At 42.8% G+C, this 26546-nt stretch overlaps 2 protein-coding genes across 8 annotated transcripts in view; one reads left to right on the top strand and one right to left on the bottom strand.

Annotated features, from left to right (window-relative positions):
* Positions 1 to 7776, top strand: part of PPP1R12B (protein phosphatase 1 regulatory subunit 12B) — a 113079-nt gene extending 105303 nt beyond the window's left edge. For all 5 annotated transcript variants that reach the window (XM_081009803.1, XM_081009806.1, XM_081009805.1 and 2 more), the window contains one exon: positions 1816 to 7776. Coding sequence is in view for 4 of the 5 variants with exons in the window: in XM_081009804.1 (XP_080865930.1) it covers positions 1816 to 1902 (87 nt within the window). In the remaining variant the exon portion in view is untranslated. The remainder of the gene's footprint in view (positions 1 to 1815) is intronic.
* A 2194-nt stretch (positions 7777 to 9970) lies between these two features.
* SYT2 (synaptotagmin 2) overlaps positions 9971 to 26546 on the bottom strand; it is a 155371-nt gene continuing 138795 nt past the window's right edge. For 2 of the 3 annotated variants that reach the window (XM_081009871.1, XM_081009872.1), the window contains 6 exons: positions 24049 to 24177; positions 22494 to 22661; positions 22069 to 22236; positions 20531 to 20648; positions 19371 to 19504; positions 9971 to 16837 (listed from right to left, as the gene is read on the bottom strand). In XM_081009871.1, coding sequence (XP_080865997.1) covers positions 16631 to 16837; positions 19371 to 19504; positions 20531 to 20648; positions 22069 to 22236; positions 22494 to 22661; positions 24049 to 24177 — 924 coding nt within the window. In that variant the 3' untranslated portion in view covers positions 9971 to 16630. The remainder of the gene's footprint in view (positions 16838 to 19370; positions 19505 to 20530; positions 20649 to 22068; positions 22237 to 22493; positions 22662 to 24048; positions 24178 to 26546) is intronic. The other variant, XM_081009873.1, reaches the window with a different exon arrangement.

Raw genomic sequence — 26546 nt, 5'->3', positions numbered from 1 at the left:
CTGTTGCAAAATGTCCTAAATTTGCAGCATCTCAGTTACCTGTAGCAAATCATAAAGTTTGTCCCTCCAGTATTGACAGTAAATCTGTGGTGGTTGCCTTTCTAAATATTCAGAATGCCAAGTACTGTATAAAAATTGAAACACTGAACAGGATTTGGGATTGTACCTCTCTACCCTTCTCATTGCTAGGCTAGGTCAAAGGGTCACCACGTTGGCATGGATGGAGGAGAGTGTGTGTACTTCTTATTCTGTCCTGTGTCAAAATAGCAAGGTCAGCAAGCTGTCAGTCATGTATTCCCATTAGCAACAGGCTCCCAATAAGTTTGTGTGCAGAAAGGTGCACATAACATAGCCCACCTCCCCCTTCTGCCATGGTTGGAGTGTCCTTTGTGGCTTTATCTTGACCTAGTCTCTTCTCCCTGGGATAGAGGTTGTGCATCAGTTCAATATCCCTGATCAGGCCAAGCACCTGGTCATTTATTTCAACAGAGGCCAACCTCTAGGAATTCCTGGGAGCTTGAGGGGCTGGCAAAATGCTCAGGAGTCTGGAAAGCAAGCTGTCATAATTAACCATGTGCTGCATACCTCAATTAGTAAAGGCATAAGAATTCCAGACTTAAGCCATGGCCCAAAATAGATCACTCTTGGTTGTCCTTGCCCCAAATCACTTAGCATTTCTAGGCACCCAGTACTAACCCTTAAATATATTGCATTAAAACAAAACTTTTATCTCGTAAATTAGTTGTTAATCAAAGAGATATTTTATTTTATTTAAAGTGTCCAGTTTTGGTCTATGATCTACTGTATATTTTGATTAGTTGTTCCTGAGATCAAGAAGTAGGCTTTCTGGATGCCATTTTGAATCAAGATGCAGACGGAACCTTTCAAAACTGCTCTGTTTTTTTGTTTTTTGTTTCCTGAGCAATGCCGGGTATGATGTTGCTAGTATTTCATAACTTGCCCGAAACATAATTGGGTGCCTACTGTCAGTGGAAAAACTACTGGCTGGAGGTTACCATAACTTTCCAAAAGTGAATCCACCTGCATAAATTGCTGCTTCCTAAGTCACTGGTCTGGGTGGGGTGCAAGGATAGATTTTAATCATAAATGTGCATGATAATACCGAGACCTTGTGAGCAAAGTATCCCTTCTTGACTATTGCTTGCATATTTTGAAAAAGACATTAATAGAGGCACACAGCATGTAACAGAAATCCCACCCAACCCCACTGTTGGGCTGTAATTGTGACTCTGCACATGGAAGTATAATGTGTGAACCAATCCTAAGTTTTCTGAAAGTATGCAACTTTCCCTTCTGAGTTTAAAAGTGAGAGATTTCTTTTGCATGGGATTTATCCAGGTGTGAAGGAACAATGCTACAAGGCAAGTGCATTTCCCAAAGTGAAGTAAAGCGAAAGAGTGCAAGTAGCATTGTCCAGGATGAAATGCCTTTCAAGTTGTGTTAGATTGCAATTGTTCTCCAAAATGTACTTCTTTCTCATAATATTTCTGGGTATAATTTCCTGGGCTTACAAATGTCCATGAGTGTGATGCCTAATCTAATATACTCACTCAAGTAGATGCTGCTCTGTATATGTGAGAATGGAAGAGTCAAATTCATGTTTAATCTTAGAGATATGAATATGAAACGGATACATTTTGTTGGTGTGGCTTAGTTGCTTTTGAGATCAAATCCATTTTCGATTAACACTAGAAATGCTTTCGTTTGAGTGGTCGTGTGTTTCTCCCCTACCAGAGCTACATAGGAATTTCAGGACAACCAATACTGAATTGTTTGGATCTTGTCTTTGAACAGGTTTTGACAGAACTGAAGTCCGACAATCAGCGGCTGAAAGATGAAAATGGAGCCCTCATCCGTGTCATCAGTAAACTCTCGAAGTAGTATATAGAACATAGGATGAGCAGAAAGAGGAGATATTTGTGCACATGCTGCCAACCCTGCCACCTGCTTCTGATCTTCCAGTTGAAAGAGCAGCTGGCATTTCAGACACGGATCAGCTAGCCCCACCCTTCACTGCTCTTTGCACCTTGCTAGGCATTCCCATATTGCACAGTGCTTATCCTTCCCCCCAACACAGCATGCCCCGCCATGTTTTAATATTTTTGGAATGTTGAAGTAACTCATTTGAAGGGACAAAGACTGGGTTGGCACCGTCTGAGCTGCCCAAACGATCTGCTGTAAGCTCCATATCCGTCCACCATAATCTGATGTAAAGAAGAATCTACTGTAATAAGTGATATAGAAGTGACTCCATAGCGTTGACCCAACATGTCTTAAGATACTGTCTTGGAGTAGGAATAATGAGTGAAACTAGGAATTGCCACTGAGGATTTATCAATCTCCATTCTGGAATTTAGAAGTCTGCGGTGCTGGTGAAAGCCATGATGACTTATTTCTCTGGGAGTCTGACAACAGTCACTTGGCTTGGAGATTCGTGTTTTCCATGTGTCTCAGTAGCTAACTGATTTATTTAATGTAAGATTTTTGATAATTTAATTTGGGGATCCAATCACTGGTTCTCCTTTCTGTTTTGCTTCACTTTTGCCTGCTACCCTTTGATGGTTCTTGCTGTTTTTTCCATGGGTGCCTTCTTTGGTACTGTTTAATAATAACGTGATCTTACAGCCTCTGCATTCTTTGGCTAACAGTTTGCCCCTTGATTTTTCAAGACTTCTGGTGGAAAGAGAGCTAACCAGCAAAAAGTGCTTATTGAATGATATCCCATAGACACAATGCCAAAATACTTCTTTATTAGCAAGATGTTTGGTTTTTCTACATGAAAAACCTCACAAAAGACCTGGGCAAACAAATCACATTTATGTTAACTTGCCAATAGATACGCATTCCGTTGAATAGGTGAGTGTTCTCAGTTTTAACAACAGCAAGGTTTGAGAGATGATGGATAGATGTGCATATCCCTGTGGAAAATGATGAGCCTCAATCTTGGTGGAAAGTCTTTGCAGTAGCATTCTATGATGTCTGAGAATTTTGATACCATGATCATTTGCGCAGTTGTAAAGCATGAATTTGCATTTAATGAGGGCATCAACAGCAGGACCTACATTTCTTAAAAAGCCATTTCTCTGCATACTGGAAATGAATGAATTCATGTTTATGGGTTATCATGATGTAACTAATTTGCACGCTCTGTTCTTCTGGATACTACAGATTTCATCTGCAGAACCTGTTAAGGAGTTTCCTGTCAATATGGCAACTTGCCAGTGGACTTGCTCTGTTCTTTCCCTGCATTCTTTTAATTCTCACAATTATTTAAAATAAGGAACTTTGGGATCTGAGAATAACTACTCTTGAAAGCATACAAGTGAGCAGTAGAAATTCAGACATTTCATTCAGCAATTATCAGAGGGGAAAGGTGCTTTTTTGATCAGTTACGGATCAGCTCTGAGATGAAGACAGAATTGTGCAAAGAGACTCAGCAAGACTTCATCTTCCTTTCTTACCCCCATGCACTCTCAGAATCTCCAGAGGGGCCCCTCAACCCTTGAGCAAGTTTGAGGGCATACCAGGGACTTCAGAAGGAAGGAGAGGACGTTGAAGTCCCATTGCATGATTAGAAATCTGTTTCACTCAAATATGGAGACTCCATATGTTTGCACTCCGTTTCTGAGTAGAACTGTATGAATTCAGTTAATAACCAGTGGATATCATCTTTGCATAGAAGCATCTCAAAAGACTAATTCAGGCTTCTACTATGGCGAACATAGCTTGTCCCTTTGAACAGAAACAAGGTAAACTCCGAGTTCCTAGCTAACTAATGCTTAAAAAAAGAAGCACCAGAAATATTTTCTGACATGTTTCATTTTAAGAACAGCAGATAGTCAGGATTCTGGATGGGTCAGATAAATTATCTGGTACAACCTCTTATACTCTACTAATTTTATGTGTTGCTTTTCTTACATCCAGTGCTTTTCTTCAACAGTTACCTTCCTAACAACCTTGTTTCAGAGCTAGATAGGCTTGTGGGGGTTGTTTTATATTGTCCACAACATGCACTGATCTCTGTGAGTGGTATCTTCCAGCTCAAGCATTCTAGCTCACCAGTCTAGCTGATTTTACACCGGTGAGAGTATTTGGCTGAACTTTTTCAGACTCTGCCGTGAATAATCATTTAACAGGACAGAAGGAGCAGGCATCTGGTGCTTATGGTCCATTCTATAATGATCCCTACATTCTCCTGTTGCCAGTTCTCACTAAGCATACAGTAGGTTAAGCATATTTCACAGTTTCAATGTGCGGACTTTAAAAGACACAGACTATGGTGGCTAATGCAGCAAGGATGACTTGCCTGTGGCCCTGCAGAAGTTGGAGGGCTCCAGTTCCCCCCAACCCCACACAACATGACCAGGGATGGTGGGAGTTGGACTCCAGCAGCATCTGAAGGACCACAGATGGCCACATTGATACAGCATGAAGGATGGTGACCTATGAAGTTGAGCCTTTTTAAAGTTGGGATTTGATATTTAAACTTGAATTCTGTCCAGCCTGAAATCACGTGAGCAAATTAATCCTGTTGACAAGCCAAAACACTATGATGTCTAGTGCTACTGAAAGTAACTTAAGCAGATTATTTTTGGGGGTCACCAATATCAGTGTTGTCCTCCAAGTATCCTGTGTCTTGACATTCTGGGCTTCATGTCATGTAACAGATGATCAATTTTTTACTTATTTTAATACATAGCTTTGTCTTCCTTAGTAAGGCTTCCCTAAACCAATCACCTGAGAACCCATTCTTATTCCAGTATTAAAGTTAACACTGGCCTGGATTGGAAAACTATCTCACCTTAAAAAACTGAGGTATGAATGAGAGTTCTGCCCTCCCCCCCCCACATGCTGTTATTTTGTCCAAGCTGTGACTAAACCAGGAATAACTTGGGGGAAAGCCTGGATCTTAAATCTTAGTTTGAATTTGGTTTGACAATCCTGTCTTGTTCCAAAGCTGGTAGCCATAGTTTCACAAACTGGAAAGCACTGGTAAATAGAGGCCCTTGTTGAAGCACAACTCACTCAAAAGGGAGCAGCCGAGGGGCTGTGTACAGGAGCAAAATCATATCTTGATTGATTAAGCTGATATATGATTGTTCAAATGCAGGCTATTGTTTTAATATAATGTTTTAACCAAGGGAGTACACAATTCAGGACAGTCCACTCATAAGCAAATTCGTGCCTGTTTTTAAGAAAACCCAGAGAGAAAATGTTACTGCTACTGAATTATGATTGCTTTGTACTGCTGCGTTTTAGTGTTCCAATGGATTTTATATAATGTTAGTTATAATTGTGAAGTCTGCTAGAATATTCTCTACATAAAGTACAAATTATGCGGAGAAAGCACTGCAGGTTTATTCTGTGAGCTGTGAGAGCTTTTAACTGGAAGGCACTGGGTGGTTTTTCTTTAAACTGTTCCGCCTTACTGCTTTCTTACTCCCAGAAGCTTCTACAGCTCAGTGTACATCCTAAGACGTACTTGCATGTCGAAGGTCTTAGAAACCTCTTCCACATCTGTGTTGAAGTTCCAGTGCAACTTTTTTGGATATAAGAAGCAGAGCTTGGAGTAAGGAAGGAGCGGATTTCATTGCTTGCAAATTGTGAACGCGAGGTTTATGTGCGGTGGCTTGCTGGTCTGAAGCAAAGTTTCAGAAGAAACTAGAGGGATGCAAAAAGGGCCAAGTTGAAGGAAACAAATGCAGAAGTAGTATTGAGAGCTGACATATTGTGGTTGAATGCCTTGCATTAAAGGAGGCTGTGTTGTACTGCTAAAATGTAACATGAATAATATGGATGAACAGCTGTCATATGCAGAGAACTCTTAACTAGTGGAATGGAAATGGAATTTTAAGTGGGGGGTAGATTTAGAGCTGCAAGAGCATGTGTACTTGATTTGATCTGTATTTTGTGACAGCTGATGATGCAGCATCTGCGCACTGTCCATATTGATTTACTGTTAATGGAAGGAATTAAAGAATGACTCTAGAGATCTGACCAGATATAATTCAGTCAGTCATCTTCAGTAAGTCAGGGTTTAAGAGTGCACTGTGTTTTATCAAATCAGCTAATTTCAGATTTATTGGTGGTTTCTAGTCCACATAGGAATAATTATTATCAGAAGCCAGTCTATAGAAATCTGATAGCAAAGTATTTGATGCCATAGGACTGACTTCTTTTAAGGGCTGTGGATACAATCCAGTCAGTGGTTGTTCGTTAGCATTTAAAAGTCTTATTCTCATGGGATAACCAGGAATGATAAGTCTCACCATGATGATATTTGCCAATAGGTCAAATCGTATGCAACTCCCTGATTGTACTTGGGAGACTTAACAGTTGTTTTTCATTAGAGAATAGCTAGTCTGTTCCCAAGGCTGGTGAGTTTAATGTATGCCTGTAGATGATAAAGAGCAGAATGTAGGCCTTTCCCCCACAAAGGATATTGACTGAATATCTCCCACCTGCCCTGCCACTTCTGCCATTACCAGGTGATAGTAGGTCGCCAAGGCCTGGGATTTACTGACAGTGAATAGAAATCATGATTGAAATCAAAATATACTTGAGAGATGATCTCTACTGTATCATGTTTGCTTTCCCCCATAGCCACTATAATTCTTTCTGAATTAAGAGTTGTTTGTGAGCAGGATCTTAGCACGTTTCTGGACAACTTCCAAATTCCCACTTTGATTCAGATGCAGATTCTCCTTAACAAACATGTCTCCAATTTTTTTGAATGGGTGTTCATCTGTATCTGAGAGTGATCATGTTTTGCTGGGACTCCTTGCAAGCGAGTCAGAAGGCAGAAATGTCTCCCCCCGCCCACCCCGAGATAGAAATTTGTCCTTTGCACTCACACTGATGCCCCCTACTTTCATCTTTGTTTTCCTTTATTCTACTTCACTCCTGCCATATTATCCCACCTATCACACAAGGCAGCTTCTCAGCTCAAAGTCCAGCATTTTTGGATGTACTCCTTCCTTCAGCGATGTTAAGGGGCCTGTTTCAAAAGGCAATTTTAAGTTTATTTCAAGCTAGCAGACTCCCCAAGGCCTTTTCCCTGAGTGACTTAGGTTTGGATCATGATCACCTTCATGTTTGGAAATCCTTTTGCATGATTCTCCTAGAAGCAGCATGTTCCATGAAGGGCTTTTTACCAATATTAACACCACAAGCAGCTCACAGGTGAAATTTAACCCAATTCCTAGGGGCAATTCTTGTCTTCCTCTGTTCCTTTCCCCTGACAACTGTTCTCTCTTTTCCTGGGGCAAATTGGACCCTTGGCGTATGTGACTTTCAGGGTGTTCTCAGTAAATACTCTTGAAAAACAGCACAGCCCAAGCTGTTGCCACAGGGCCTCTTGTGTTGTCCTTTCCCCTTGCTTCCATCATGTTGTTGAGGAATCTAGTAACAAGTCCCCTCTGCAAATGCTAACTCGTGGAAAAGAGTGGTGTTATGCACTTGGCTCGCTAACTTCCCAAGCTGCAAGTATTCTGTACTTACCTGTTTTAAGGAGAGTTTTACAGATTGTTGTAAATACACTACTTGGAGAAAAGACTAGCCTGTGAGTGATGAGAAAGAATGTATTTTTATGCAATTTTTTGAGTGGCCTTTCAAACTCTTGAGATGAATGGTTTTTGTTTTCTTGATTGTTATATAGTATTCTAAGTATATGTTTGAAAGTTTGGGGATAATATTCACATCTATGATGCTTGTAAACACAACAGTATTTATAAATGAATAAAGTGCTTTAACACAGCCTGAGTCTATCTTAATAGGGAGAGCATGGTCTCAGGATGCTTTGGTGAGTCACTGGGGGAAGTAGAAGTTTCCCCATCTCCTCATGAATGTTTGCTTTGAACTAAGGTTACATTTGTCTTAGTCAGATGGGAAACTTGATGCAGTGGCCGAAAATAATAGCAACACGTGAAAGTCTCAATGAAACTGCATGAGGAACCAAGTGATGTAGATCCTATCATCTCTCTTAACTTAGCATTTGCTACATTTCCTTGCCATTGGAAATATGGACCAGGACAATATGAAGGGGCTGTTGAACTGTGATAAAGAGACATATGAATGAAACAATGGCAATATGCCATGTTTTTATATATCTAATGGCTAACGCCGCAACCCCAGAGTCAGCCATGACTGGACCTAATGGTCAGGGGTCCCTTTACCTTTACCTTTGCCTTCCATACATGGGAGTTGAAATTGACTAAAAAGTGGAAAGCCTTTGCTTGAGCTGAATGTTTGTCAACACATACTTTTTAGAAATGAATAGAACAGAAGCTACATGTTATGCCCTGTTGTGAGGATTTTCAGTTATTTTGAAACTATTTCGTCATTAGATTAATGAAGTCTTCAGTGCCCCCCCCAGCCCCCCTCCCCATAACAATTAAAAGCTGCCTGCATATAGCAAATTAGCCACTGGGCAAAGGGCAGTCCTTTTCCCCTCATAGTTTGCTCCATGGCCTTTTCAAAAATTGCTAATATGGGAAGTGCATTAATAAGATCTCCCCTGCAGTCTGCATTGGTACAGTGCAGAATTCTGCGACAGTGGATGTAATAGATGGAGAGCAGCCTCGACCAAAGGCATCAAGGATTTTGAAGCACGAACTCGGGATGAAAGGGAGAAATGAGCTAAGAGGAAGGCACGTTTAGCAAATCCCTATCAACTCCTACCCGGAAACCTATGTCCCCACTGTGGAAAGATGTGCAGATCCAGAATTGGCCTCCACAGCCATCTGTGGACACACTGTTAAGCCCATATTCATGGAAGACAATATTCCTTGGCTACAAGTGATTGCCAAAGAAGACGACGACAACACTGGATGTAATATATGAGATGACTCCATGAGAAAGGTATGACGCCTGACACTTGAATCACTGATTTGCCTGTTGGATGTTTCTACTGTGTAAGTTGTTTTGAAAATGCAAACAGGGATGGTTCTCCCCTCACTATCCACCGATTTCTTTTGAACATGGGATCTCTGCCAAAATCCCCTCTTCTGTAAAGGGACTTTGTCCTCCAGCTGAGTCTCTCCTAATTCTGAGATCCAATAAGTATTCCTATTAAGAAAAATGCACTTATGTAAGGAAAACACAGAACGGCTGGGTCTTTCAGCTAGTTTCTTTAATAAGGAGACGCATATCATTACAAAATAACAATTTAACAATAGAGACAGAAACGGTCCACATGAGGACAGGAAAGGGAGCATTAAAAGCAGCTTCCTGCAGAGAGGGGTGGGGGTGGGGGTTGGAGGTCAGTGCTGCAGAGCTCAGGCTGCACCAGAAATGGTGGGAATGAAGTGGGGCCAAGAAATGAGTTGGTTCAGGACGTTTGTATGTGACAGAGGGCCTGGCTGGAAGAGGAGGCAAAGGAAGCAAAAGCCTTGCCTCAGAATATCAAAGGTCTGAAGCCTTTCTCTAGCCTTTTTTGGATATGTGGGTGTGTATCACCTAGGCCACCTCTTGAGTTTACGTTCTGTATATCTGCCACCCCTCAAATGGACTTGCCAACTTTTCAAACTGTTCCTTGAAGTGCTGCCTTTAACAATCCCAATTTGCCACATTGCACTATATACCTGCATGAAGGATAGGAGCAGATTTTAGTAGCCTTCTGTGACCTGGGTCAAATCTGTACTCCATCCATCCATAACGTTCCTGCTACCTGCCACTTTTTTGATGTCATCCTGCAGTTTTATAGCGCTGGTGATAAGCTGAGATAAAGCCCAGTTCGCACTATATTGGGTGGGGTTTTTTTGCCAAGCTCATTCACAACACACACCTCATGGAGTGGTGCTATGACCAGAAAACTTGGATCAACAATCGCTTGGAACAGAGGCTTTTTCAAAAAATAGTCCTATAATTCCTTTCAGAACTGGGTGTTACAGAAGTAGCTTAAAGGGCCCAGCAATCTCATTGCTTGAGGATGCCACCATTTTCCTTTCCCCCCACAGACAGCCCCTTGTTCAGACAAAACCTCACTGGCAGTGAGCACACAATGGGAAATCCTTGACCAGATAAGATTCCTGTGAAGCCCTGCCATGTATCGATGGGCCATGTTCAGACTTTTAACTGCATGTTGGGGGTTCACAGGCAATGCAGGTGTGCCCCTTCCTGCTCTGCTAAACATGCATTCAAAGAAGATGTGAGAGTTTTGCCTCAACTGGGTCACTGTCTGGCCTAGCTTGAAATAAACTATCCCACTTTTCTCCTCCCCAAGGTGAGCACTATTCCCTATGAGTCCTTCCCATCCACTACCCAAAACTTCCTCTGGGCATGGTGTCATCCAGCCATTACTGGACTACAGCTCAAGGTGGCTGAGACTGATGGAGTTGGGAGTCTGAAAACACCCAGAGGGTTCTGCAATAGCTGCTCCTGCTCTAGATGAACACATCATGCTGATACAGGAACTATAGAGCTTCCCCATGCCTGCCCACTGCTCCAATTGTGGTTTTTAAGAAAAAATATTGGCTTATCTGGCAGCAGTTGAGGTGGCTAAGAAGCAGCCTCCCATTGAAATTTCCCATAATGCTATGTTGGGTGTTCCAGGGCATCATGGGAAAGTATTAACAGTGGTCTTCCCAGATCCATCCACAGCCACTGGATAAGCCTTCAACTGGGGAAAATGGGTGGACAAGAGGGTTAAAAGAGACACCAGCACTGACGTGATCTGCCAGGGTGTTTTGATCCCTGAATGGCTGCCTCAAATGCTGAAGCTAATCCTGACTGTTGAGCAAGAAAGAACTTCAGAACAATGTTATTCACAGCCAGTGTTGAAAGGCCTATACTTGACGGCTTTCCTTCAGAGCTCCAACCCAAAGTGAAGTCACAGCCTCCAAGGTGGGTCTCTGTCATGCACAAACGTCCCCAGGAATAACGTAAGACATGGACAGCACGATAGACAAAGACAGAGGCGGGGAAACATTAGCGAGGGAGAGGAGAGACTGGGGATCACCTGTCAGCCAATCCCAGTTTCAGGATCCTGGCAGCCTGTGATCTAATATGGCTTCTAAATTTGCTTCAACAGTGAAATGCTTCAGCACGACACAGAACATTGAAGCGGCAATGTTGCTGCTACTAGGACATGGTAAAAATGCAACAAGTTACAGTTTTGTAAATATAGATTACAACACACTGATGAAATCCACTGCCATATTGTTGGTGTTGTATCCCCCACCCCACCCCATACAACGCTTCGATGAATATTTTTTTAAATGGATCAGGCATGCTTTGTTGCTTTTTTATTAAAAAAATTATTACTTTTTATTGAAAATAAACTTACATTGTTACAACCACTCTCTCTTATTTATTTTTTTACAGTCCCCTCCCCCCATCTTATTAGGTAAAATAAATTCATTCACACCACAGTTTAAAAATAACTCTGTAGCCTGACTGTATTCTAGAAAATGGCCAATGACACACATGGTCTATGGGTTCTGCTCTTTGCATGCTGCTGCTACTTACATACTGGCTAGGCATCATGCATTGCTTACAAGAGGGTTTCGTTTATGTTAATAGATCTCTATATCATTTTATATATAAGTACACACAAATGATGGGATTAGGATGAGGCTCAGATGGCTTGAGTTGGTTCACTTTTTCTCCCCCTTTATAGAAAAAGAAATTAAAACCAAAATACATTTATATTGTGTATTAAAGTTACAGCTCCCCCATTTTAAACTGTAGAAGTTGGAGACACCATTCATTAATGGCTGTGTGTTCTGACCTGGTTCTTAGTGCTAATATTTCCACATCATTGGTTTCAAAGAGGACACCCTGGATCGTTTATCAGCAGGGGAAGATTAACAGAACTGGGTTTGTGTGGCGATGTTGCTGTTTTGCAGTGCAGTCCAATCCTTTTTGCTTGCAAAAATTCAAATTCTTCAAACATATTTGTTCTAATTCAGTAAGATTAATCTATGCCCATAACCACTATTGATATGGAGGCACTATTGATATTCAATGCAATGCTCACCTGAGCCCTCGCAAACTGTCTACATGCCTCTTGAAATATCAATAGATATATGCATCCACATGCACAGTATCTTATTATGGGGCTATAGATTACTTTGTATCTTACTGCCATCTGTTTACGTAGACATCACCTTTATAGCCACATGTGAATTGGCAATATAAATGCTAACTCAAGGTAAATTTAAGCTATGAGCTGGATCCAGACTTCCATTCAAGACTGTAGGAGGCCAGGATGACTTCACCCTGAAAAGCTCTTCCAGAGGACATGGAAGATGGGGAATGGTGAAAGTTGCCCCAACTCCTTTCAGCAAGAGCCTCTGCTGGATTCCATTCACAAAAAGGCAGCTCTCGATCCAACCTTATGAATTTTGCAGCCATTGCATGATTGTCAATGAGGCAATTTGGAGTGCCACATAGATTCTGCCACCCACACCCACACGCACCCCTTTCTTTAGTGTGAATTAAGAACCGGTAAGCCTCAAGTGACACTGTTTAGAAGCATGAATTGCCAATCCAGGGAAGGAAGTGACGTTTGCAAGCTTTACATAACACACCACACAGTTGCAAATCAACAAAATTTATATTATGGCATATATTTGTTTGCACCATAATAAATGTATTGGGCTTTAAAGGTGAAACAAGACTCTTTGCTGCTCTCGTTGCAACAGACTTAAGAGGTCTTCTGCGCTAGAAACAGTTTTAAATTTTAGTATTTTGCAGATCAAAGCAAAGTAATCCCACCAAACGGTGGCAGATCTGGGAGAGAACTGGCGTCAGGTTCTACAGCTGTAGGTAAGAGGAGGCAAAAGAAGCATAACCTGGGAAGATAATCAGCACTGTAATTCACTGTAACAAAATAATACAAATTGGTTTGGCAGCCTTTATCCAAATGTATAGATGCCTGCAGTGACTAGGAACTGTACACAAAGACTGGCACACTGGCACAAATGCATGCGCACCCATAGATTCCAGTGCTCACCCACTATTTAAGAAAGCAGGACATTGCAGAACCTCATGAGAATCTCTGAGGGATGAAGAGCTCATTATTCCACCATGCTTACAACCTGCAAAGGCACCTTTTGATCTTTGTGGACAGAAACATGTGATCCTTCCCTCTGCTATTGGGACTTCCTGGCACTACAGTGGTGCTGTTGCAATGGCATCTGATTAGGGATGATGCCATGCCTAGGTTAAGAAGAAGAATCTCATGGACAGATTCAGAACTCCACAAGGACATCCTTCTGCAAGGATGCCTTAAAACCCTATCTTTGCCAGTGGCAGCATTAAAAGCTAAGAGAGGCACAAATTTTATCTACCCTTAATCGGGAACAAATTTAATGTACCCTTTAGTGGGGATGTACATATTTGTTTGTTTTTTTTTAAAAAAAGAACAAACCAGTACCAAAGCTATCTTTTCAGAGATGCTGCAGTGATTTTTTTTTCTGATTAAGCATAGGCACTATTGCATATGGTCCTGCAGGTCTGATCAATAAATAAACCCAGGTGTCACTTCATGGGGCTTAGGAGCACAACCCACAGGTGGTGATACCATGGTAGCAATGTGCAGAGTGAACAGGGCTGCAATTGTAGCTTTTTAGGTTTGATTAATCCAAGAAGGAAGCTTGCAGGGAAGCATGCTGAAGACCTTTAAAGAGTCCCTCCCACTTCTTTTCTTCACATTTCTAGAGCATTTTTAAGCAGCTGGTGATGGCTCTCCCTTTCCATCTCTGTAGTAAAGTTGGTGAGGAAGGAAAAAGAAGCAGAGCCAAGGCCCAAAGTGCATTAACATCAAGGTATTTACTCACCCCTACGACCAAAGTGGTTTAATTCTGTCTGTACATGAATGATCCTGGGATTACTCTGCTTGCAATGGCCCATTTGGGCAGGAACAACCTATTTCGAAGGCCTAGTTTCTGGGCTGTACCATTTGAGATTGAAAGGGGAAGATCACACAATGGAATGCTCCTCCGTACAAACAAACCAACAAAGGAGATGCCTTCAGTCATGCTAGTTTTCTACACAGCAGAATTCTTGTTTCGTTTTTGTATATGAGGAACATTCAGTTCTCATCTGCAGGCTGGAATGGCACAAAACAGAGAGACAGTTATTGCCGCCCAGCTAGACCTGAGGCCTAATCCTTGCTAGCTGAGAAACGAAGAATTCAAAGAACCCTACAGCCCATGGGAGGTCAGCATACAACACCCAAGAACCCTATGCTTTGTCTGCATTAGCCAAGCTGTTCTTTCAAGCTCAGAATTCCTTACAGGTGGCAAAGGCTGACAGGCAGCTGAGAACCTTAAAGCCAATACTGGTACTTAAGTCTTGCCTTGGTGGCCAGAATAGGAAGGGAGACATTATTGCCACAGAGGCTGCTGAAGCACAGGGACTGCCTTATTCCGCATGCTTGGAACTCCACCAGTGCTCTCTCTCTCTGTCTATTCCTACAAACACAAAAGTATAAATCGCTATTTGGCTATGCAGCCAAAATATTAAAATGATCATGGTAAGCAGGACTGATTCGGTCCAAGCTAAGCCAATGAAGAAACTTGCACAAGAGATCTTCCTTGGCAAAACATTTTGCCCTCACAGGACAGTTTTTTGAGGCCTTTTGCTCCCTGAATCTGCAACTTGTATAAAGCCTGAGCCTTGCTCAACCATCTTCGTGGCTAGAATCTGTTTTCCCCCTATCAGCACCAAAAGGTCCGAGGACCACCATGGTGACTAAATGGAACACAACCAAGGCAAACATAAAAGCGTCAGGCCCGCATTCATTGCTGTATTCTTTAGATGATGAGCTTGAACTGGGAGTTGTGCCAGTGTCTACCTCCTTCCTGCTCCAACAACCTGAACAGGGAGTCAATACGTCCAAGACATTGGTATCTGGTGCAACAAATGAAACAGGCAGGCCCTTCAGGGATCAGTGCAAACACTAGGTAGCAAAGATAATATGGCTTATCCCTCTGGGATCAGCAAAGAAACCATAAATGTTTTTGGCAGCCGGACAATACTATATAGAAGAGGAGATGCTGCTGCCTTTGGTGCATCTTTGGTCCTTAGGTTGGAATGGATTCACTTTCCCTCTAAACTCAAACATGCACAATGCTCCCTCTATTAGCCAAGAGCGACGTTGGGGGGGTGGGGAAGACGGCTCCCAGCCGAAAGCTGCTTCAACTCTCCTAATTGAGAAAGTAGATGAATTAATCTAAGATCAATACAGCATTCTGTAGGCCTTTGGGCAAATCTGCTTGTCCTACCTGCTCTTCCCATCTAGCAGATTATCAGAGCATTAGAAAAACACAGGTACTTCCCATACGCCTTTGGCTGAAAAAAATCCTTAAGATGTTAGGAATGTAGGAAACTGTCTTATACTGAGTCAGGCCACCTATCCCAGTGCTGTCTACTCGGATGGGCAGCGGCTCTCCAGACAGAGGACATTCCCAGTGATACTTGAGGGCACAATGGATGGAACCTGGGATCTTTTTGCATACAATGCTTGTGCCTTACCACTGGCATATGGACACAAATTGACCTTCCTGCTAAATATCTCTACATCTCTTCAGATTTAGGTTGCTGTGTCCACAAAAGAGAGATGGCAGTGCAAGGCAGGACGAGAACTGTATGCAAACCAACCCAGGGCTGCCGTTTTCTTCAGGTCTCAAAGCTGCGTTGAAGTTCTTGCTACAGTTTTCCACCATGAACCCAGTTTAACACCACTGTCTAGAAGTTGACTTACCTGCAGGGCTGGGCCTCCTAATTTCCATATGGTAAGGCTACTAGCATAAATATCCCATGGTGCTGTCCTTCAAAAACAAAGTGTGTTTTATGCTCTGCCCTGCACTTAAGACAGAAGTGTGGCAACTCGCAAGTGTAGTTATTGTACTCCAATAATCTCCTAGTACCACTTCACTGTTCTATCAAGAACTGAAAACTATAAGGGAGCAGAAGACCCACTGCATTACCTAGATAATACAGGGCAATTAGTATTCGGTAATTTGTATGCTCAAAACCACACTCCCCTCACCAAAGAGACTTAAGCCACCAGCTACCCACATAATCAGGGATGTTCCAGTGCCAGAGTTGCTCCTTGTCCTCTCTGCTAGGTGGGCCAATGGCTGAAGGCCACCAATCTCGAAGTGTGAGGATGCTCGTATGGTTCCCAAGAGCACCACTTCGTGCACCTTGCTGTCTTCCAAAGCAAGCACAGTGTATCTGGTCAACTCACATTGTCAGGCTCTGGTATCATCCAAGCACGGTATTCAAAGGTCCAATTTAAGGAAGAAGATCCCAAAGCGAGTAAAAGCAAAGCTTGCTTTGTGCTGCTATTCATGGTGGCCTTGGGGAGAAACCCAAGAACGAAGCTTGCTTTGCGCTCGAAGAGAACGACACAGAGAGACGATGGAACATGCAGCAGACAAAACTACTTTGAAGAATGTGAAAGGAACAGCTGTGTCTTTAAACCTTCCCCCCTCTGGATGCTCTGGAGTTCATCCAGAATCCCTCTACAGCCATCAAAGAAAGGGTATTGCAGCTTAGAAAACAGAACGGAACAGAAACCAAACGTTGCCTAACTGAGGTATTGATAGCTCTGGATCACTTTGAATGTTCAGAAGGTGATGCTGGGGTATGGAGCTGCCTATTTGTTTTTCCCAAGAGCTGCATCCACCTCCTCTTCAGGCTTCAGGGAATGCCACTGGGCAATGGGACGGCGTGGGTTGGCCAGCATGTCAGACCAGTGCCTTAGCTCCGTGCCAGTGGATTTGTTGCCGACAAATACTTTGCCAATGGCTTCGTTCTTCCCCAGCTTGTCATAATCCAGAACAGTAATCACAACTTGCACTTTCTGGATGGGAGGCAAGAAAAGAGAAATTAGTATTACGGTATACTACTTCCGCTTGAAGTTCAGTAGGTCCTCAGTTGGTCTTTTTTTTTAAAGGCTGGAAATGATCGTTGCTGGTTTGTTCCCACATGTCAGGTTTTAGGAGCAATGGGATTGTTCTGGGATTAATGGGCAAGGAGCAGAGGATCACAACAGGGTGACAATCTCATTGGGGAAGAAATCCTGATCAGAAATAGCATGTATTTTTGGTTCAACAAGAGCTTGCTGCAAAGATGAGATGATGCACACAAAATTTGATGCATGTGATTTGTATGTGACTAGGGCTGCAATGTTTAAATCACTGGATTGCTCAGATTGAATTTTTACAGTGCAATCTTATGCTTGCCTTCTCAGAAGGAAGCCCCATTGAGTTCAATGAAACTTGTTCCCAGGCAAGTGCTTATAGGACCGAAGCCTTAATCCACTCAAAAGAATTGTTTGTAACTGGAAATAAAAAAGTTAAAAAACTCTCTTATATGAGGAAAAGCCTCTAAAAAGGTATCTGCTACCACATGTGCCTGCATTATGTAAAAACAAAACAAGAAAGTACACTGTCAGATTTTAACTGATAAATTTGATGGAAGCATGTACAATGCATCAGCTGAGGCTGCAATCCTATATACACTCATGTGGGGCCAACTCCATGAGGCTTACATCCAAGCAGGCATACATAGCATTGCACTGTGAGCTACACCTGCAGTTTGAGGTGACCCAGACCAGGTTAAAAGCTTTAACAATGGATTCTGCAGAACTCTCCCTGGATGCAGCTACAGCGAGCTAGTTACTATGCATCATTTACACAAGTGATTATATGTTAATAGGACTCTACATCGTTTTATGGATAAGTACACAGAAATTATGGGATTTGGACAAGGCTCGGATGGCTTGAGATGGTTCATCCCCCCCCCCCTTTGTAAAATCCCTAAACTCATTACTAGGCATTAACATCAAAGCATGCTATTTTAAATAGTTCACGTGGGTAATGCTATCATAGAATGGCTATGTAATCTAATTCTGCTGTGTGTCTTAATGCTTTACTATCATTAGATTTGAAAGGGGGCCCTATGGATCAGGAATGGCCGACTTCTGTATTCACAAGAGCTATCCTATTCCCCTATCCCTGGTTCAGCCACTGCACTGTCGTCGTCCGTCCCCCCCCCCCCACTACAATCCCTTCCACAAGTGGTTGGGCACCACAAAGCCACAAGAGCTCCACCAAAGCAGTGGTGTACGGGCAACACAGCAAAAGATATTAAATCCAAAATCTCTCAGTGTCAGAACATCTTTAAAATCATATCTTGACTGAAATGTGGCTTGCAGGAAGACACAAAAACAGCTTGTGGGTTCAGTATGGTTCAGATGGCACCAGCTAAACAATCATCACCTAAACTGATGATAGAAGAAACGGAATCGGAATCAGGTAGGGATGTGGCACAGGACTACAAGGACTGCCTGTCTCCATATAAACCCACTCAGACCCTGCAATCACCGTCTGAGGCCCTTCCTCGTGTGCCTCCTCCATGAGAGGTCCAGAGGGTGGCAACACAAGAGCAGGCCTTTTCTGCAGTGGCTCCCCATCTGTGGAATGCTTTTCTCAGAGAGATTCGCCTGGTGCCTTCATTACACACCTTTAGGCACCAGGCAAAAAATGTTCCTTTTTAACCAGGCCTTTAACTGACATCCAATACCCTTTTGAATATGTTGTGGGATTATTGGTTTGCTTTTGTTCTTTTTATTATATGTTTTGTTCTTTTTTAATGTTGTTAACCACCCTGAGATCTATGGAGGACTTAATTTTGACACAACAAAGAGGGCAGCTGTAGCTCATGCTTCCTTCTCCTTTATTCCATATAGTGTCTGGACCGAATGCACAAAATGTGCACAACCTAGCTCTGGTTGGAGACACTGAAACTGCACTCTGGCAGGCTTCTGGTTGTTCTTTACAACATTTGTGTCCTGTGATGGGAAACAATGAACTGAGTGCTGGTGCAGCAATTACGAGTGTTGGATGAGGGTGAGGGAGACTTGGGTTCAAATCCTCATTCATCCATGAAGCTCACACTGTGTCCTTGGGTGGGTTGCTGTATCTCAGCCTCACTTACCACAAAGTGTTGCTGTGGGGATAAAAGAGTAAATAAATAAAATAAATGCAGTACAAAACATGTCCCTCATCAGAGAATGGTTGGACCAGGCAGGCCTGGACTTGTTTAAAAAATGCCTAACTTAAATCAAATCTTTTACAGGATTCACCCTGTACAAAACCCACCAGGCTTTTTAAAGCTTATCCCTTGAGAACATTCCCCTTCCATTGCCAACAGGGAGGAAATGAGGCTAGACTATTCAGAGATTTGGCCCATGCACTTTGAGAGGCCAACATAAGATCCCATGGTACAGGTAAGATGGCAGAGGACTTTATCAGCCCATGGATGAGCTCAGTGACCTGGGAGCCCTTTGCATGGCCCGCCCCCAAACTCCCTCAAGTGAGAAGCAGGTGAACCTGTATCTGCTCAAAGGGGATTTCAAAGCTGAATGACTCGTTGAAATAGGGGTTCAGAGTCTTCTTCTTGACGGTGGTCTTCTTCTTCTTGAGCCTCTTGCCATTCTGCAGCAGGTGGATCTTCACATAGGGATCTGAAAAGCAAGGCTAAGCAGTTCAGACTTTGCAGGCAGCTAACACACACTGAAAGGAAACCTCAAGGGGAAACAGCTAGGATTTAGCCATGGTGCACAGAGGAACAGGACAGAGATGCCATTAACTTTTTGCTCCATAATCTGGAATCGTTGGTCGTTTAGAGCCACTTATGTAGGATGCATTTCTGTGGATCCTCCTCCTCTTCCCAGAGAGTCTTTATCTCTTTGTAAAAGCTCAAGATACCCACCAACTTGGGATAAGAGGATTAGACAAATGCATGGAGCACAAGGCTACTAGTAATGATGGCCGCGCTCTACTTCCACCGTGTGGAATCACAAGTGGGGAAAGTGCTTCCCTCAGCTCAGGGGATGCTTGTGGGCTTCCCATAGCCATCTAGTTTGCCACTGTGAGAACAGGATGTTGGACTAGATGAGCCTTTGGCCTGACCCAGCAGGTTTTCCTCACGTCCTGGGGCAGCATAAGGCTGGTTCACGCTTCTCTAGTGGAATGGCTGACATCTCAAGATTGAAATGGCCACAGTCCCATGCAGGAAGCTGAAGGAAGCAACTTTCCATACAGTTGCAGGTATTTCAACTACACCAGTACAACTCTCCCTTTTGGGGCAGGTGGGTCAAGAAGCCATAGATATAAATGGTCGCAGCCATATGGGAAGCTGCCCAATGCTCACAACACATGTTTCATTTTCAAGTAGCATCCATGCAGCTGGTGTCACTCAGACTTAAGCAATGTGAGGCCAAGGACACCTTCCCCCCCAAAAAAGAACTATGAGACCTTAGGGTGAAGGGCAGGTAAAAAAAACACCAAATCAAAATAAAGTAATTAAGAGGAATAATATAGAGTAAGAGGAAGAAGCAGCATTTTGGCAGGTGTGGGTTATACATTCATATTACAAAGCAATGAAAGTAAGAACTACTTTATGCCTCATTGTGCAAAAATGCCCAGAAAATCCTTCAGTCCTGGCTCTGAGGTGCCATCTGGTGGGCATGAAGTTGTTCTGCACGCACCTGAAAGTCCACCGACATCCATCTTTTTCAAGTTCTTGGCCTCCAGGATGCAGACAGTGAGTTTCCCGGCAGTGGGCACATATCGTAATGAGATACAGATGTCTCCCAGTTTCTCTGGCTGTCGAGGGAAACAGGGAGAGCAATGAAATCTGGAGTTCTACTCAGCGCCAATAAAAGTTCAGAGTCCTAAGTCATGGCATAACACAACTGCCCTGTTCACACTGCCCCTTCTCACCGTCTAGCAGACAAACAATTTGAATGTTGCCCTGTCATTACAACTATGGCCACCATCGCCTCCTCCAGCCAGGAAAGCAAAGGACCTGGTGTCAGGAGCAGGAGAAGCATCTGACACCTTCCTTATGTTGTCTGTCACATGCTGAAGATGCACCTCTTTATCTTGGCCTTTGACATTTGAGATATATACTTTAAGGACCATCCTATTCGCTTGACTGTAATTTGTTTCTAACTTATTTTAATATTGCATTTATAAATTGCTGTAACCCACCCTGGGACTTTATGGTGAAGGGTGGGTGAGAAATTGAATAAATAACAGCGAGATTATTCCATATTTTGGTACGCTTATACACAGGCATTAATACTAAAACCAGAGGAACAGCGGACAATACATTCAAAGTACAATGAGCTGTCTTTATGCATTTTTAGTTATTATTACATTTAGATCTCCCCGTTCCTTCAAGGGGTCAAGGTGACATAAATTTATTACCTTCTCTATGTTATCCTCACAGCAACCCTGTGAGGTAGGTTAGGCTGAGAGATAGCAACTGGCTCAAAATCACCCAGAGGGTTCCTGACTGAGTGAGCCTCCCCTAGTTTTACAGGTCCTAGTCCAACGCACTAACCTCTATACCACACGGGCTGGATGCACAGCTCCAGTCTAAGGCAGGAGGAATAACAAGTTCCTCCACCCCTCGGAAATCATTGAGGTGAGAAACCCCATAATGATGTTAAGATTTATTTCCTGAAAAGTAATAAATAGCCAATTTTGGACTCAACATTGTTTATATGTAGTTAGGGTTTAGGGATTCCCCACCATCACAAACGCACACACCAATATGCATCACTTTTGACTTATGAATGCTACATTTTTTTTAATCCAAGACCTTATTCTTCCAACTAGGCAGTAGAGAACTTGGTTTTTAGACTTGACCAATCAGTTTCCATTCCTTAGATACTGACAAGAGGCAAATGATCTTCCACAAAGACCACTTAGTAGCAGAAGGCTGAGGTGCAGAGATGCTCTGCTGAGAGACTGAGGGTTTCCTTAAAGAAGGCAGCTCAGCCCAGCAAGAAGCTAAGCCTTCTAAATCTGCATTTCTCCAATGCCAACCTCCTACCAAAGACCTCAGGAAACTTAGCAAAATTCACCTTCTGTGTGGGGCTCCTTCATACAGTGCTAAGTATCACTACCCACATTTGCACAGCTGAGGTAAAAAAAAAAGCAGTAACGTAACTGAAAAAAACAGCAGCAAAAGGCAATGAAAGAAAACAAGATGCTTCCAGTTCCATCAGCTCCTTACCTCCTCTTTTTCTGCACTCTCCAGATCCCTCCATTCTTCAATGGGCTGCCCCAGGTCCACCGTGTTCATGGGCACCTTGACTTCTCCAATGATGTCATGTTTGGAGAAACGGTCAAAGTCATAGATAGCCATCACCAACGTCTTGCCACCCAGCTCCTGATATGGAATCTGTTACACAGAACAGAGGACTGTGGTTCAATAACTGCTTTGGCACCCGGAAGAAACTCTCTTAAGAGGCTGTTGGAATAATCTTGCCCAATAATACATTTTGTTTCGATTGCCAGTAATTTCCCCCCATTTTTCTCCGAGCGACATTGGGTATTGCTCCCTGCAGTACTTCTTTCTTTCTCTCTGGGGGCTACCACAAATATGTCCGTGTGCAGTATATCCTCTGCAGAGGATGCCTAGGCCAACAGAAGTCTCACCTTGAAGACAAAGGTCTCATTGTAGGTTGGGTTAAGGGTCTTCTTTTGCACTTTGGTCTCAAACTTCTTTTTCTTGTCAGGAAGCAGGAAGACTTTGACGTAAGGGTCAGATGTGCCCCCCATGTCCAGTGCTGGGAGCTCAGCTGCTTGGAGGATCCCTACTGTGAGCTGTCAGGGAAAAATAGGTCTTAGGAAATGAAATGGCTTTGCAAGGCCACATGCCAAACAGCACAATGCATAGAGAAGGAAATTGGCCTCAGAACTAATATGAACTGTCACCTTCCTTCTGCTCTTGCTAGATGCCCTACGTTGTCCTTCTCTTTTGTGTTACACTCACAGGTGTTATTCTTCAATTCGCCTAGCAATACCATCTTATTTAGTTTAGTTTATTGCTATGATATATAAAATACATAACTGTACAGTGTAAACCGCCCTAGGAAGAAGGGCAGTATAGTAATTTAATAAGTGAAATAATGACGAAGAATGAAAAGCAGCAACTAACCATGTGTTCCTTTTTCATTATGCTTGCAATAAATACGGAGGCTACCCTTCTGTAACATTGAAACAAACCATGATTCAGCCCAAACAAGCAGTCTCTGGGAGAGATTTCGGCCAGTCCTTCTGGTTGCTTTGCTGCTCTACCAAACTGAGCCAAGCCATGATTTCACTTAACATATCATCCAAACTTGTGTTTGTAGCTCAGCCTTGCCTGATAAACCATGAGCTACAAACCACAGGGCAAACTTCGGTTAAAGCTCATTATTTGTTGAGAAACCAAAACTGCAAGCCAGGCTTGGATAAGATGCTAAGCCAAACCACATCTTTGACTAGTGCACCAGCAAAACAACCAGAGGAGCCAAGCAACTTCCATCATTTTTCTGGAGCTTACACATTTTGTCATGCTAAGCCATTATGTTTGGCTTAGCACCATGCACAAACTGGGCCTATAAATCCATTGGCCACTATGTCATGCCCATGAAGCTGATTATCCCATTGACCATCAAGAGATAGCCATTCTCATTACTTCTTACAAATAAAAGTATACTGGGAAAGTACCATTATTCCATCACCTGGTTTGTAAAAGAAAAAGAGCATAAAATTGCATGCCACTGTTTTTAAAGGAAAAGCAGTGTGCGGAGAGAGAATTTGGAATGGGAGAAGGGGATGTTTAATCTTTTCCTAACCTCAACTTCCCTGCTCCAAATAACTCTTCCTTCACACACACACAAGCTCCTTCACCTGGTACATTTGTGAGGGTAAAAATCAGCTTTAGGGGGGCCTGTAGTGGAAAAGGTGTGGGCAGGGAAAGAGCAAAGCTTCTCTTTCACATATACTGCTTCTCAACAATACTGCCATCTCGCTGAAGCTGCTTTCCCTCAAAATCAAAATGGCACTGAGGCTCTCTGACATGTGTGGCTAAATAACACACAGCTACCGACTGTGTTAACTGCTTCTGCTATCATTGCTCTCCCTCTGGGTGACATCTCTCCAACAGCTTTGGGTGCATAGCCTTCCCCCTTCTCTCTCGCCCCACCTATTCATTTGGGTGCCTTACCTGGTTAGCCTGGAAGTCATAGTCTAGGGAGAACTGCAGCTTGCCCAGGTTCTCTGGTTCCTTCTCCTCTTCCTGTTCCCCCTCTCCTTCCCCTTCTTCATCATCATCATCATCATCATCCTGTTTGTCCTGGAAGAGAAGCGATACCATAATGTTTTGCACAGGAACACCACGCACTGAGAACCTAGTTCCCCTTCACACATGCGTATCCTTTCTCCCATACCTTGCCTAAGCACTGAAATGCATGTACATAATCTATAAAGCGTTACTTCAGGAGTAGGAAAAGGAGAGTTGGCGAAAGGGGAGCCTTAAGGTTCCTTATCAGTATTTTGCTCATAATTTTGGGTTTCTCTCTGACTTCAGTCATCACCACACAGGCTGGGCACATGTTTATTCCAGTCACGACAAAGAGTTAAAAATTTCTAGATACCCTAAATGACGGAATCATTGAAAAGTTGGGTAGAGGGGTGACGGTCCTAGACTTAATCTTAAGTGGTGCCCAGAACCTGGTACAAGATATAAGGGTTGTTAGACCAGATAGTAACAGTAACCGTAGTGGTGAAAAAGTCAACACGTATGTCAGTGGGCAAAGCCCAACTTTGAAGGAGGAAATTTCCCCAAAATGAGGGGACTGGTAAAAAGGGAAGTTGAAAGGGAAAGTCAAAAGGCGTCAAAACTATCTAAAATTCTTGGGAGTAGGGATTGTTCAAAACTAGAAGCTCAGCTAGACTGCATACAGATCAGGAAAGATGCCCCCGGAGCAAAGAGGAGGCCAGCAGAGTCAAGGAAGCTATCCAAAAGGCTTCCTTCAGAAAATAGAAGCCTTTGCCAAAGGAAGAGAACAAAAAGGAACATGAATTTTGGCAAAAGAAACGAAGGCAGATGGTGGCCTGGTTCACATGTCACAATAGGCCAAACCATGGCTTGATGTGAAGGTGTGAACATGTCGAGCTCACAACCACTTTCCTTCGCCCTGGTCCTTCTCGCTCCCTGCTGAGGTTTGGCATTATGTGGCACCTGCAGTAGTGCCAATCCAGTAGCACCTGGATTTGATGCATTTAAAATTGCACTTTGTTAGTAATGGTTTTGTTCTGTTTTATGTGGTGTTTTTATTGCATATTTTTATTTAACTGTATATTGCCTTGGAGGGATTAATGAATTAATCATCATAATCTACTACAGAGATTATAGGCCTGAGGCCATCCAAATGTTGATGAACTCACATCAGTCCCAGACAATGGTCAGGGATGAGAGATGAGAGTCCCGCTTTATCTGGAGAGCCACAGGTCTATTGGATAGCAGATTTAGTGAAAGGAAGAGACAGAACCCACCGCTCAGTTACGACTATTGTTAATTGCACTTTAAACTAACCTTGGGCTATTGTGGCCAGTGAAGTTTACTCTGGTTTGTAAACGGTTTCTGTTGTTTCTGTTGCAAATAAAAGTCTATTTTTTGGATGCCTGAAATTTCTTAGTGTTGATTTTTATTATTACATGCTGTATTTAATATTGATTTGCTTGTAAGCTGCCCAGTCTATATATTGATAAGCTGCTACATAAATTTAACACCTCAGTAATCTTCTGCATAAATGCTGAATGCTCTGACTTTCAGAATATAAAGATTAGATTTCTGGCAACTGTGAACTCTGAGAGATTTCAAGGAGAACAGTATAAGCAATGGAACTGTTGTTATCTGGTTTGTGTACAAAGGGGACCAATCTATGGCAAGAGGACTATGGGAAGTGGGGTTGCCATGATGCAGCAGGGGGAGGAGCCTGGCTGTTCAGCAGCTTTAATGAGAGGGTGGCTGGGGTTCACTAAGGGATTGGTGCCTAGGAAATGAAACAGGGGCTTCACCTAAATCCAATGTTCTCCTTTTGTACCTTGCATAAAACAAATGGGACTGGAACACTCACACATTTGTATGCATGCATACATACCCTCAATGTACATGTTATTCGTTCAAGCAATTCACGTATTTAAAACGAAATACATTGATCTAACTTGGTCAAATGTACTGTATATTTTCAAACTAGTTCCTTCCCCACAAAATTCTTGAAAACACAATCAGGTCACCGACACATGCAAATTCATTCAGAGTTTCATTTCGCCTTGTGGAGTTTATCCACACACTTTCTTGTCCCACTGCTTCCCCCCTGACCTTTACTGCTTAATCAGAGCAAACTGCAATTAACACAAAACAGACTTTGCACTCAACCTCATTTACAACTGGGTAGATTTGCAGGAATTTAATGTCCCCTTAACCAAAATTTGTAAGAAAAATTTGTTTACCTTCCCCAGTATAAGTCCCATATCACAATTAACTCCACCATCTTAACAAAGCCTGCGTAGAACTTTGAACTGTGTGTTAGTTAAACCCTCTTCCCTTGTCCCTTTAAGCCTAAAAGGGAAGCGACGTTTGCATCAGGACCTACCGTGAGTTGACATCCAGGTTAGTCAGATAAGATGGAGACAGAACAACACAGAAGGAGAGCAACG

This window comes from Podarcis pityusensis (assembly GCF_964106645.2).
Source record: "Podarcis pityusensis genome assembly, chromosome: 6".
Taxonomy (NCBI): domain Eukaryota; kingdom Metazoa; phylum Chordata; class Lepidosauria; order Squamata; family Lacertidae; genus Podarcis; species Podarcis pityusensis.
The sequence above is the reverse complement of the archived record's forward strand: the minus strand, read 5'-3'. Positions and strand labels throughout refer to the sequence as shown.